The 12,393-nt window shown below is 42.8% G+C and overlaps 1 protein-coding gene and 1 long non-coding RNA gene across 3 annotated transcripts in view; one reads left to right on the forward strand and one right to left on the reverse strand.

Moving 5' to 3' along the window:
• Positions 1–14: 14 nt before the first annotated feature.
• LOC310908545 lies at positions 15–3,181 on the reverse strand. Its single transcript, XR_014589875.1, has 2 exons — positions 2,478–3,181; positions 15–1,856 (listed from the first exon to the last, which is right to left on the reverse strand). It is a non-coding gene; the product is annotated as an uncharacterized lncRNA (long non-coding RNA).
• Positions 2,264–12,393, forward strand: part of BEND7 (BEN domain containing 7) — a 46,838-nt gene continuing 36,708 nt past the window's right edge. The window contains exons 1-2 of one of the 2 annotated variants that reach the window (XM_083859689.1): positions 2,264–2,539; positions 6,383–6,466. In XM_083859689.1, coding sequence (XP_083715815.1) covers positions 2,479–2,539; positions 6,383–6,466 — 145 coding nt within the window. In that variant the 5' untranslated portion in view covers positions 2,264–2,478. Of the gene's footprint in view, positions 2,540–6,382; positions 6,471–12,393 lie in introns of those variants that run through there. The other variant, XM_083859690.1, reaches the window with a different exon arrangement.

Genomic DNA, 12,393 nt, shown 5'->3' on the forward strand with positions numbered 1-12,393 from the left:
ACACTGGCTCATACTTTCAGAAATGAAAGCTGCAAGATTTATTCATCTGAGTGACCACAATTAGGTTAGCTTGCAGGATCAGGCTTATTCTGCATGAAAAGGATGGGTCTCTCTAATTCACAAAAAGGAAAATGAGAAATATCAGTGAAAATGGGGATGTGCTAACTCTTGTAAAACATTACTGGAAATTGCATTGCCCAGACTGAAATGTCATTTAAAACCACGAGTGTCCCTTTAAGCAAAATATCAGCACAGGGAAGGAAGAACTAAAACCAGTAAGAGAGCAGCTGATAAAGCACTGCCATCAATTTTTCATAAATTATACCCCAAAATGTTTTACAAAATTGAGTAACAGAGGAAAACAGAAAAGATTTTTGTAGCACATTCCTTTGGCAAATGCAGGATAAAGCTCATCATGTGAGCTGAACTGTAAATGAGGGCCTTATGCTTTATAAAAATTCTCCTATTGTCCCAGGAAGGATGAGAGTCAAACACAACAGTTTCAGCAATGCTCAAGTCCTGTAAAAAAAGTTACTTAGCAGATAGTAATCAGCAGACTGTTTGGTCAGGGGAAAAAAAAAAAAAAATAAAAAAAAAGAAAGAGAAAATAATCTTTTTGTAGGGAAAAATTTAGGCACAGTGCTGCTGCATTTCAGACTCGTCTTCATTGCACTGTACTAGAGATTAATTGGACCCACAAAATCCAGCAAACAGCATATGACATCCATCTACCTTTGCTGCTTCAGCATCCTCCCAAAAATATGTAATGCAGGATTTTAAATAGTACGTTAGCCCAGTTTCCTTTCACAAAGTCTTACAGAGAAATTTAGGAAAATTCCAAAAGTAGCATATTGATTGCCTCTGGGATTTTCCACTTAGCAATTTAATAGAAAATTACACCCCTACCCAATCTGTGAGGTTTCCATAACCTCCCTCGTGAATTTAATTTTCCATCACATAATAAATTTTACCATTAGGCATATTTTCTGATATTGCTTCACCATTAAGGCTATTTCCCAATTTTGCTTTTCACACCCTCTGTGTGGTGTCTGGATGGCACCTTGCACTGAAGAATTCAGGTCTGACTAAGTCTATGCACTCAGTTAGGCTACAAATCACTACTGTTAATATTCAATTTTGCTTCCCTCCTGCTCATTTTATGTCATTATTCCGAGTGATAGGGTCGGTCAATATCACTGGAGCTAACGGGATTCTCCTGGGTACTCTGAGGAGGGAGAGACCAAGGCAAGGATCTGCATTTGCATCTGTTCAAGTAGGCGTATGCAAGTATCACATAGTCTTCTCCTTGTCACAACACAGTCTGACTACATGTAAAACACAAGATGATGATGGGAGCTGTGTTTGCAGTTATCAGCAGTCATAACTGTAAACGCCTGGGTCCTTTCTCTGCAGGCAACAGGCAAAAGCACTCTCGGCTGTAAAAAAAAAAAAAAAAAAAAAAAAAAAAAAAAAAAAAAAAAAAAAAAAACACCAAAAAAAACAACACATTCCACCCTCAGTGAATTTACCACAGTGAGCGAACTGGAAGTGTGGCTGAAGGCGTCAAGTGGTGAATAAATCACAGCACTAATTTCAGCTGTGTTTGGGCCGGCCGTATGGCTGCAGTGACCTCACGGTGACCGTCGGGAGGGCTGCCAGACGCCCTAAATCTCGCTGCTCTGGAAAGCCGAGACTCTCTTCCTCTCGCTAAGGCGATCCACTTTTTGGCTGAGGGACTCTCTTCCTCCTGCTAAGGCGATTCACGTTTGGCAGAGCTCAGTATCATCCCTCAGCCCAGCTGGCGGCTCGGCGCTCTTCTCCAGGCCTCGCTCCACGACACCGGCGGGGACACATCTCTGCGATGTTAAAACACAGCAACAAACAGGTGTTGCCACCAGTTCCTGAGCTTTACCCACTTCCGCACGCCAACTTCAGCCCCCCTCCCCGCCGGCCCTGGCCCGGTCCCGCTAAACACGAGGAGTTTTTCCCCCGAGCGGAGCTGAAGGGGCAGCGCCGGTGCCCGGGAGAGCGAGAGGCGGCGGGAGGGGGACACACAAAATGGCGCTGCCCCTCAGCCCCTCGCCCTCAGCCCGCGGCGGGGCCCAGTGGCGGCGGGCCGGCCCCGGGGTGGCGGCGGCGGCTCCCGGCCGGCGGAACCGCCGCCTTCCTTCCCCCAGCAGGTGGCACCGGGGTCCCGGCGCCGGCGGCGAAGCCATTGCGGGCCGCCCTTCGCCGCCGGGCCGCGGCCGCGCAGCCGGCGGGGGGGAAGGCGGCGGCATCGCCCCCGCGGGGCTCCCCCCGCCGCACCCCGCTTTCCCTCAAAGTTCGGGGCGGGAGCGGGGGGGAGAGCGGAGCCAACTTGTCCCGGATCCCTTTATTCGCCGCCGGAGCCGCCGTCTCTCCCAACCCCCGCGTGTGTTGCTGATCGGAGGGACGGAGCTCGGTCCTGTGTCCGCCCCGCTCCTTCCTGCCCGCACCATGGAGTTCGCCCAGAGGAAGAGGAGCAGGAAATCCCAAAGCTTTAAACTGGTCAACGAAGGTAAGGCGGGGGCGGCCGGGCTTTGTTCGCCGGCCGTGGGCAGCCCCGACTTTTGCCCCGGGGGGAGCGGGGACGTTATGAAACGCCGGCGCCCCCGGGCCGCGCTCCCTCCGGCTCTGGTATTGAACTCCGCAATAATCCTCCGCCTCAACTCCCCGAAATCATTGCACGCCTTTCTTTCCATTTTTTAAAAAATTTATTTCTTTCACCCCCTTCCCGTTTCCTCTTTTTTTTTTTTTTGTAATATTTTTTGCATGTGTGTTACGTGTTTTTGCAAAACCACCACCTCAAGCCTCCCCCCCCCCCCACCTCAGGTGGACGTGTTGTTGTGGTTTTTTTGTTGGTTTTTTTTTTTTTTTTTTTTTTTTTTTTTTTTTTTTTTTTTTTCCCAAGCAGACCTTGCACAAAATAAAGTTGGATCGTGTTTCGTGGTAAATCCTGCTTGGGCGGGGGGGGGGGGAAGGAAAGGTAAAATCGGGAAGCGAGCAAAAAAATAATGACACTTGAGCAGCGACAGACCTCCTTAGTATTCAACTCTTGTGGATTTATTGTATTTGGGGTGGTTTTTTTCCCTCTCCTCGGCTGTGTACATCCGCGTTATTTCAAAGAAAAGCTGGATCGAGATTGCTTTATTAAAAATCCACGCAGGTAATTAATGGTACGTGGGCAGGGGAGAGCCGCTGGCGTGTAACTTGTTCGCTCGGGGTGTGTTTGCTTTTGGAAAAGAGGATATTTTAAAAAGGGATCTCGAGGGGAGAAATATTTGGATTCATGTCGGGCAAGAAGCACAGCTCTTGTGTTTCGGTCTTGTTGTTGTTGTTTTCTTTAATTAAAGGGAAAAAAAAAAAAAAAGATACAGCCGCTGGTAGGCATTTTAACAGGTGGACTTCCCACCCCAAGGGATTTATTTTGGTTGGGGATTTATCCCTTCTCCGGCCCATGAGATGTTTTTTGCCCTGATGGGTTTGAGTGGAGATCGTTTCTCCTTTTGTGTTCCCAAGTATTGGACGGGAATATCTCCATGAAACGCCGTGTGTGTCCTGCATGCCAAGTTCAAGGCAGGTGACTGCTTGGGTGTAATGTCACACTGGTGGAAAGGGGGACACACACACACACGAATGGCAAGACTCGCTGTCTGAGGAGTGCTCTGCAAAATTGCGTTTGAAGCGAAGAAATTGAAAGATGGAAATAAACTCACTTGGTGGGAATAGTAAATAATGACTGTTGTGTCGTCAGGGGGGGTCTGGGGCATCACACATGGTTCCTGTTAAAACTAGAGGGGCAGGGACCTGCCAGACGTGTTTGAAATGCATTGGAAGTCTGTATCCATCAGCAAATGTATCAAGGGTGTAGTTTTTACAGAGAGCAGGTTTGGTTTGTGGGGTTTTGGTACTGAACACGCTCCCAACTTGGAGGCAGAGTTAGTGCACAACTGGGCTGGAGCATGGAGGTGGTGAAATCAAAACGTGGGAAAACAAAACTGAAATTTTGCTTTGTTTCTTTCTGTCCTAATGGACCTGTAAAAAGAATGTGTTGCCAGAAATAGGTGACTATTTTGCCAACCTCAGTTGCCACTTCCTACAGGTTTAGACGTGCCTCAGTGTATAAGACAATCTATTTAACCTTATTTCAATAGGTAAATCCAGTTATGATGGTACATTATTAATAATATTTTATCTGGGGTCTCTTTGTGGATGTAGAAAGTCAAATAGAAAATTACACTAAAAGCATATCCTAGAGAGAAAATTGTCTTTGTACTTTGAGAATAGAGGAGATAAAAGTCATGTTTTGTATGTGAGTCTGCACTCTCATACTCTTTTTCTATCACAGTTGATTAGAAAGATAATTACGTATAAAGAGTTGTCTCTTGTAATTGGCCTTTGCCTCTTGCAGGAGTTATTCTGTAATGTCACAGTTTACTGTTTACTGTTGTGAAATTGATATGGTTTTCCAGTGCCTGGACTGTGACATCCAAGGCAGAAGAAGAAAACCAAAGCGAAAAGGCTGTGCTGGATGAGTTGTTTGGTATCACACCACGTGCTATTGATGTGTGCCCATACAATACTTATTCTGTCCCAAAAATAACTTCACAACACCTTATCACAATGATCAATGGTGACCAAAACAAGAGCACATCTATCCCTGTGCTAAAACAAACCCACCTTTGGGGTGAAATCTGGTGACTTTAAGGCTGTAGCTGCAGACCAGAAGAATATTGTGACCAGCTGGATGTACAGGGACATGCTGGAGAGGAGACCATGTGTAATCTATATATCTGAGGACAGTGAATCCATGAGTCATTTAAGTCCTAGTTTCCACGTACTTGCTCCCACAGATCTTGGAATGCCCTTGAGAGGATGAAGGTGCCTCCAGGTGCCCACCAAGCCACTTCATCACACCCTGTGCTCAACAGGACAGCTGGTGATCATGGAAAGCAGCATAAATGCTGCCAGTTTAGTCTAATGAAAGAAGCTTTTTACTTCCTCAGTGTCATATCTCTGACTTCACCTTTACCCATTTCACTGGCTGGGCGTGCTTGGGAAGCAGAGGAACCCTTTGTGTAGCACCTCACTGCTGACCTCTCCAGTCCTGTGGTTGTGCTCGTTTTCCCCTCATTTTTCTCCAGGCCCTTCTCATTCTATTCCACTGCTGTGCCAGGCTCAGTTTTAGTTTACATACTGGGTTGTTCCTCCTCTTGTGCCCTCAAGACAGTCCTGCTGTACAAACAAACAGCACATAACAAAAAAAAAAAGTGGCTTCCAGGAGACTTTTCCAATCCTGTGGCTGTTTGGTCAGAGGTGCAGGTGTGCTGCTTGTGGGAGAAGGAGCTGCTTGTGCCTCCCTCCACTTGCGTTACACCTTTTAAGTGAATCCCCCCAAAGTCCCTTCCATGAGTTAATCTCTGCCTCGCTTTTTGTGAGGCAAGTAAACATCAAACCAGTTTATGGAGGGAGTATCTGAGAGCGTTGGGAACTGGGAGGACATTGAAGGAGTGAGGTGGGGAGGTGGCTCTTTCAGGACACTGAATATATTGTTCAGTCTTGAGCGATTTGCCGAAGGACAGAGCGTGTGCCAGGAACAGAGTCAGAAATAGCATCCAGGAGAGCTGCCTTTAGACACTTCTTTTTTTCCTTGGACTTACTATTCCCTCTGTGCACACACGTAAACAAAGCTCTGGTTTTAGTGAACACCTGCCTGGGGTTACAACAGAGACCTTCAAAGCAAAATAGTCTTTCATTTAAAATAGAAACACGGTGATTTTTTTTTTTTAAATATCTTGTAACATCTCTGTATATGAGATGCCAGTGCTAATTCTTCAGGTCATCTCAGGCATTAATTTCTATAGATGAGTATCCCAAGGTGTCCCTGATCCTCCTTTCTTCAGAATTGGGAGGCCAGTGACATCAGTATGAGTCAGGACAGCTGAGCAATACAGCCCCAATGTACTTTGCTGATTCCTTACTGAGGTGAAGTTTGAAAGTTTGCCTTGGTCTCTGGGAAGGTAAAGTTTTCATTATAAATCTGCTTTCCTTCTGTAAAGCAAGAAGCCAGATAATTGGCATCTGGTGGGATAATTTGCTGTGAAAATGAACACAGTAATTTAGGGCAGGCGTAGCTATTCCCTAAAATCTGTGAAATATTTGAGCTGAGTCTCTCCAGTGTGAGCAAAGGTTTTTTTAGGAGGTGCTGATATAGAGCACATTTTCTGTGGTTAATTTGATGTACATGAAATAAACTGCAGATATATTGATAAATTGTGTAGTAAAACTGTAGCAATGTGTTCAGTGTTCATTTTTTCCAGATCACTTGAGTTCTAATTTTTTTTATCGTTTTTCATTCCAGATTACCATCATGAGATATATAAGATCTCTGACTACAGCAATGATGTTAATGGGGAGACCAAAGAAACACAACCAGTTTTTTTAGGTATGTGCTTGTGTTGATTAATTTTCAAGCAACATTGCGTGGCCATTTGCAATTAGGGAGGAAAAAACCTCTGTGCAAGCACAGAAAGCGCCTGCCATTGTTTAATATGACGTTCTTTTCAAGACCCTTTTATTCTATGAATTGCCAATATATCCTTTATTAACACTGCTAAAAGTTGTAATTTCAGACATAAATGTTTATTAGTGTCTACACACAGTGCTAATTATCGCTCACTCAGAGAGCCAGATGCTGACTCTGCAGTTTTGCAGCTCTGTGCTCACCCCATTTACATTGCATATTCCCTGGCATGCTTCACTGGCAATAGTTTGTGTAATTGGGGTATTACATCTTTGACATCTGGATAACAGAAATTCAATTTCCAGGAAGCTGCTATTTGTTTGGTTTTGCTTCTGCCTTGGGTGGGATAGAGGATTAATGTGCTGTCTTAATGTAATGTCCTTTCACCTCTGGAGCTTGCCTGCTAATCCTGCCATGGCAAAATTAAATTAAATCAACAGTTAAAAATGTGTAAAGAAAATAGAGAAGTAATATAGAGTCTGCAGCATGATATATTTTACAGCATATCAGTGACTGGCTATCAGTGAACCTTTACCTTTCTTCTGTGCTTTTTAACCTGTGTAACTCCTCAGCTGCAGAGTGTTTCTTCCTTTCCTGCTTCTATCCCTTTCCAGTTGCCTCCAGGACCTCACCTGGATAAAGCCCCTCTTGGCAAAGATTTGGCAGGCTAAATTGAAAGAAAGCGGGGGCCAGGTTTTTGAGCTGTATAAAACAAGCTTGTGAACACTTCGTTCAGGCTTTGGAGAAAGCAGATGCCTTTGCAGCAAGAGATTTGGGGATGTCTGCCTCTCCTTTTCAGCCTAAACAGGAGCCTAAACATTTTTGTGGGGTGATTTAAGTTTTTTGTAGTCTGTGTGTGTTGCCCCTCAGAGCTGGCAAGAAGCATTGGGATGTGGAAATCAGCACCTGGAGTTAATCTGCATGCACAATGCCTTTGTCTCCTAATTTCACAGTGCCACATCCTCTTCTGCAGGTCAGCAGCAAATGGGAGAGAACAGGAGGATGTGTTAAAACAGGGGTGGGAGCTGCCTTGAATTCCCTTCTCAGCTTCTCACCATTAGGATTTTGAGCAAGTGTTTCTTCCCTACTCCCATTTCCAGGGAGAAGCAAAGGCAGCTGCTTTGTGTTTGGATTTTGTGTTCTGTAAGCACTTTTGGTGAACTCTAATAAACCTGATGGAGTGAGCTCCACCAGAGGTTTACTTGAAATGCTTTTTCTTTTGACTCTAAGTCATGATAAAGCTTCAGCAAGAATTGGGCATCAGCTAGGGTGCTCTAAGAATGTACAGAAGTCTGTGCTTTGACATTTGTGTTGTGAGTCAGACCAACTGATCTTGATTTTGGCTTGGTTGTGTTGTCCTTAGATTTGTTTGGGTTTTTCTTTTTTAGTATGTCCTGCTTTTCATTGTGACTGAAGGTGCTCTGGCATTTAAGTGCCTCAAGTTCACCTATTTCAAGAGTCAGTCCGAATTTAACCTTTAAGAATGTGAATCCTATCAAGGATCTTCCTTATCAGGTATAGTCAGGGTATAATTGCTGCTTTACTTATTTCACTGCCTTATGCCAAAATTTATCTCACAAGGATGTTTATTCTAACTTGTTGGTTTAGAGTCAAGTTTGTTCTCCTGTTTAAGTGATCTGTGGGGTCAGCAGTTGAAACTTCAGTGTGATGCAGCCTTTAGTATGGAGTGGATGCTGTGATACAGCATTGAAACTATTAACTTTAGGGAAGGTAAAATGTTAGTGGCAGTCTATATATATATATATATAAAGCAGTCTGAGTGAAGCTTTAGCAGGAATGGGATGTGGAAATGCCTTTGCACAGCTGAGCATGGTTGACTGAAAACTGCTGTTGAGAAGAGGGGAGCTGCTAGGGTAAATGAGTAAATCAGAAGAATCTGGTTTGTTTAATGTACAGATAAATTAAGGATGAAATGTCAAGAAAGACCTGATGAACCTAGATGGTCTTTTTTGCACCAGCACAGATGGGCAAAATACAGCTTTGTGTAAATGTAGGCTGTAAATTGGAGGAAGAGTCAGTGCAATTAAAGGAATTAATGTGGTACTGGACATCACCTCTGATGGTTGCAATGGTGTAGAGTCCAAGTGCTCTCTGAACAAAGCTTGGGAAGTTTTCTCATGTAGTGCAGTGCTGGGAGTCAGAGATGTGGTGGCTTGTCCTCTCCCCCAGTCCTTTGTTCTGATAAGATGATGAACAAGAAGTCTCACATCTTTGTAGATGAAGGACACGCTGACCACAGTCCACAAAATTGCAGGGGAATGTGGAATATAACTAGTATATTTTGTGGATGAGAAGTAGCATGTCTTTTGTTTTGAAGGAAAGGGCTTAGTTACCTGGTACCAGGAGAGACTGCTCAGCCTGAGAAGGAGGAGGCAGCCCAGAGTGAAAATGCTTAAACCTCAAACATGGGTGAGATTTAAACCAGACCTGACTTCAGCTTTTCCACTAAAGTCACAGGGCTGCTGGCCCAGACTTGGTGTTACAGGCCCTTGAAGGGACTGTGTACTCCTGTGTCTTGTGGACAGTGATGATTAAACTTACACCGTCTATTAAATAAAAATCCTTTGCATACACCATATTGGGTTTTTTTCCAGTCTTAATACTTTATTACCATCACAAAAACATGGAAATATAGTATTCTTCCAGACTGAGTGTTTTTACAATGCTTTCAACTTGAAATTCAGGCTCTGTGTTTGAAAGGTTAATGCAGAAAACTAATTATATTATCCTGGTAATCAAATGTGTGATGAGACATTTGTCTGTGTAATTAACAGTGAAGAACTTTTATAGTTTCATAAAATTGCATGCTACGCACAGTGTGCTTGGAGCATTTGTTTTGAAGAGATGTCCAAAACAGAGATGTTTATGACTGATATAAAGTGGAACTGAAATGTACTATAATGCAGGTGTCTGTGCATTTTACAGCATTTGGCTTTGTTGAAACGGAAGGCAGCAGATTAATAACTTCGCTGTGTCATGGTAAAAATAAATAATGTGTTCTTGGAGCAGGAGAGCAATGCATAAGTTACTCACTAATTTCAAGAATTTATTCTGTCCTAGAAATAATATCCTTTGCAATTTATTCACAGAGAAAAAGTTGACTTAACAAGTAACTTCACAGACTTGTGTTACTGTTAATAGGATTATATCCCAAGTCTGGTTGTTGCAGTAGTGGCTTCTGTAATTAAGACTGCATAAAAGTTTATTTTATGTATCTGTGTTCTCTAATGATCTAACTTTGTAAAGTATTTCCCTTTGGGGCTAAAGCATGATCTTGGCCTGGGATATTTCCAAGAACTGGGGGAAGTTGTTGCGTATCTGTTATTACTTTTTTAATTATATGACCCCATTAATATATAGTTTTGTTGAACAGCTGCTCACTTGTCCTTTCCCAAGTGGTTTAGCTGGCACAGTGTGGCATGAAAGTGTGTAACTTGGGCTTCTGTAGCTTCTCCTGTTGGATGTTTTGAAACTGTTTCACCAGGCTCTTCCAAAGACTTATTTTGTTTGTGGTGGGAGTGGTGGCTGGGCCACCTGATATGACCCAGTTTCCAGGGAAATAACCCCCAAATCCTGAATGGTCTCAGGGTTTAATCCTGGGTTTGATTCTGCAAATTTCTTTGCTTACATTAGTGTTTGTGGGGCTTAATAACTTTGTTTGTCTCATGATAGGCAGGGTTATTAAACCGTGTGTTTCTGTGCTTGCTTTGGGAGTGAGAGGTGTGATTTGAAGGTGATCCGGTTTTCCTGCATGTCTAATCCTAGTGCTTTGTGTGGTGACATGAACATAGGAAAGTGCTTGGAGATGATGTTTTAGAGCATTGTGAAGATGCTTCACTTTAGACAGCCTCAGTCCCCACTACTGTAATGAACTAATGTCTGTTAGTGTAGCAGAGTCAAATTCTCCAGCTTGTAACTTGTGTTGCTTGTGTGGCCTTCTGACACTGTCCATGACCACTGCCCTCCCCTCTGACTTGGGGTTTAGGTTTTTAATTTGCAAAGGGTGTTGTTGCCTGTGTTCTTTCTTCAACATAGAGTCTTACATGCTGGCAAAGACCTGGAATTGCTTGTGTAGGAAATGTGTGCTTGCCCCATCAGTTTAGCTCCATGGATGCCCAATTCCAGTTATGCCCAGAGAAGTCACAGTAAGATTCCACGTGATTCAGGAGACCTTTGCTCTGATAAGGAATCATGCACATGGATCCTCTGTTTTCCCCATGCTGACCTCTGCAACTTTCTATTTCAGGATGACTTTGTGGTACAAGATGACAAAAAAAAAAAAAAAAAAAACAAACAAAAAAAACCCCTTGATTTTTGAAAGTTATGATTGGATGTGGGAATAGTTCTTGCTGGAAAGGGATGCTGAGCTTCCTTCTAGGTAAACTGTGTCTGAAGGAAATACCTGAACACGGTGTAGCATTCCAAAAGGTGTTGTGGTGAGTTCAGCCTGGCTGAGCAGTGCAGACGTGTGCCCTGCGTGCACAGGCTTCCCGATTCCTTGAGCTGCTCTGAATCAGCCCTTACAGTCTTCAAACACAGCAGGGGAGGTTTGCTGGCCCCCTTCCAGAGAGGGCAGCATTCAAGTGGCATCTAATAAATTGCAGTTTAATATGCTTAATTATATAACCCTTTGCACTTATTTATTTTTTTTTGTTGTCGTTGAGCTTTCACGCCATATGCTTCAACTTCCACTTTTTCTCACCTCTGAAGCCTTGTTTCCATACAAACCAGGCTCATGTTGTCAGCTCACATGTGCTTGTCTGTCACTGCCATTCCTACCCTCGCAACAGCTCCACCAATTTCAGTCTAGTTGGACACAAAGGTGGAAATCTGAGATCAAAGTAACTTCAGTAAGCAGCCTGATCCAGGAAAAAGCCCTTTTTGTATGGTCAAGAAAGAAAGAAGTTCCATAGGTGTTTAGTCTGTCCAAAACCCATGAAATTAAATGATAATTAATAGAAAAATTGTATCTTAAAAGTCAGCTCGTGAATATATCCCAAAACATATGAGAAACATAAATGTTAGAAATAGAGAAAGTAATTGCAAAATACTGGACAAAGAAAATATGATGGTTATTTGGTTTTATGAGTTGAAGGAAGGAAATAGCAAATACAGACTATGTCCAACCTTAATTCTGTTCACCAATTTATACACTTTAAAATACACACATTATACAGACACGGTTATCACTTCTCTGATACTGGTATAAAATTAATGCTTGAACATATTGATATGATTGCATACAATTTTATAATTGTTTGCAGTGCTATGATAATATTTGATAAACTGTTCAAGAAAAGTATAACAACATGTTTGTAGGCAATGTGATATATTAAGTTTAATAAACATAATCATGAAAAGATGAACAGGCATAGAGGAGCAAAGACTGTGATAAATGAATTATCATTAATATGTTGTTAACTGGAGTTGTTTACAGGCCTGGCCTATTGCTTCAGACAGCTGCACACTTAGCAGGTGGATGCTACTGCACCCTGCAACAGTTCTGGTTTACATTTGTTCCTTTGCAGCTTTCAAAGCAGGAAGTTCTTATGTTGTATACTCTCAGTAAGGAAATAGATTGAAAGGAATTTTGAGGAAATTACTTTTTATGATTGTGTAGCGTTTATTAAAGGGCTTTGTTTTGAGCTTGTTTTGGTTTTGTTTTATAAGATTACAGTCACGTCATATAGGAAGAAAATAGGTTGTTTGTAAGGGGCCATTGTGGAAACAACTATAACAGTAGTTATTAAAAATTGTTAGTATATTTGTGTTATGACAATTGACATTTCTATGTACAAGTTCCTAAACAAGGCTCTAACTTGCCATGG

The sequence above is a fragment of the Zosterops lateralis genome (genome assembly GCF_965231275.1).
Source record: "Zosterops lateralis genome assembly, chromosome: 4".
NCBI classification, from domain to species: domain Eukaryota; kingdom Metazoa; phylum Chordata; class Aves; order Passeriformes; family Zosteropidae; genus Zosterops; species Zosterops lateralis.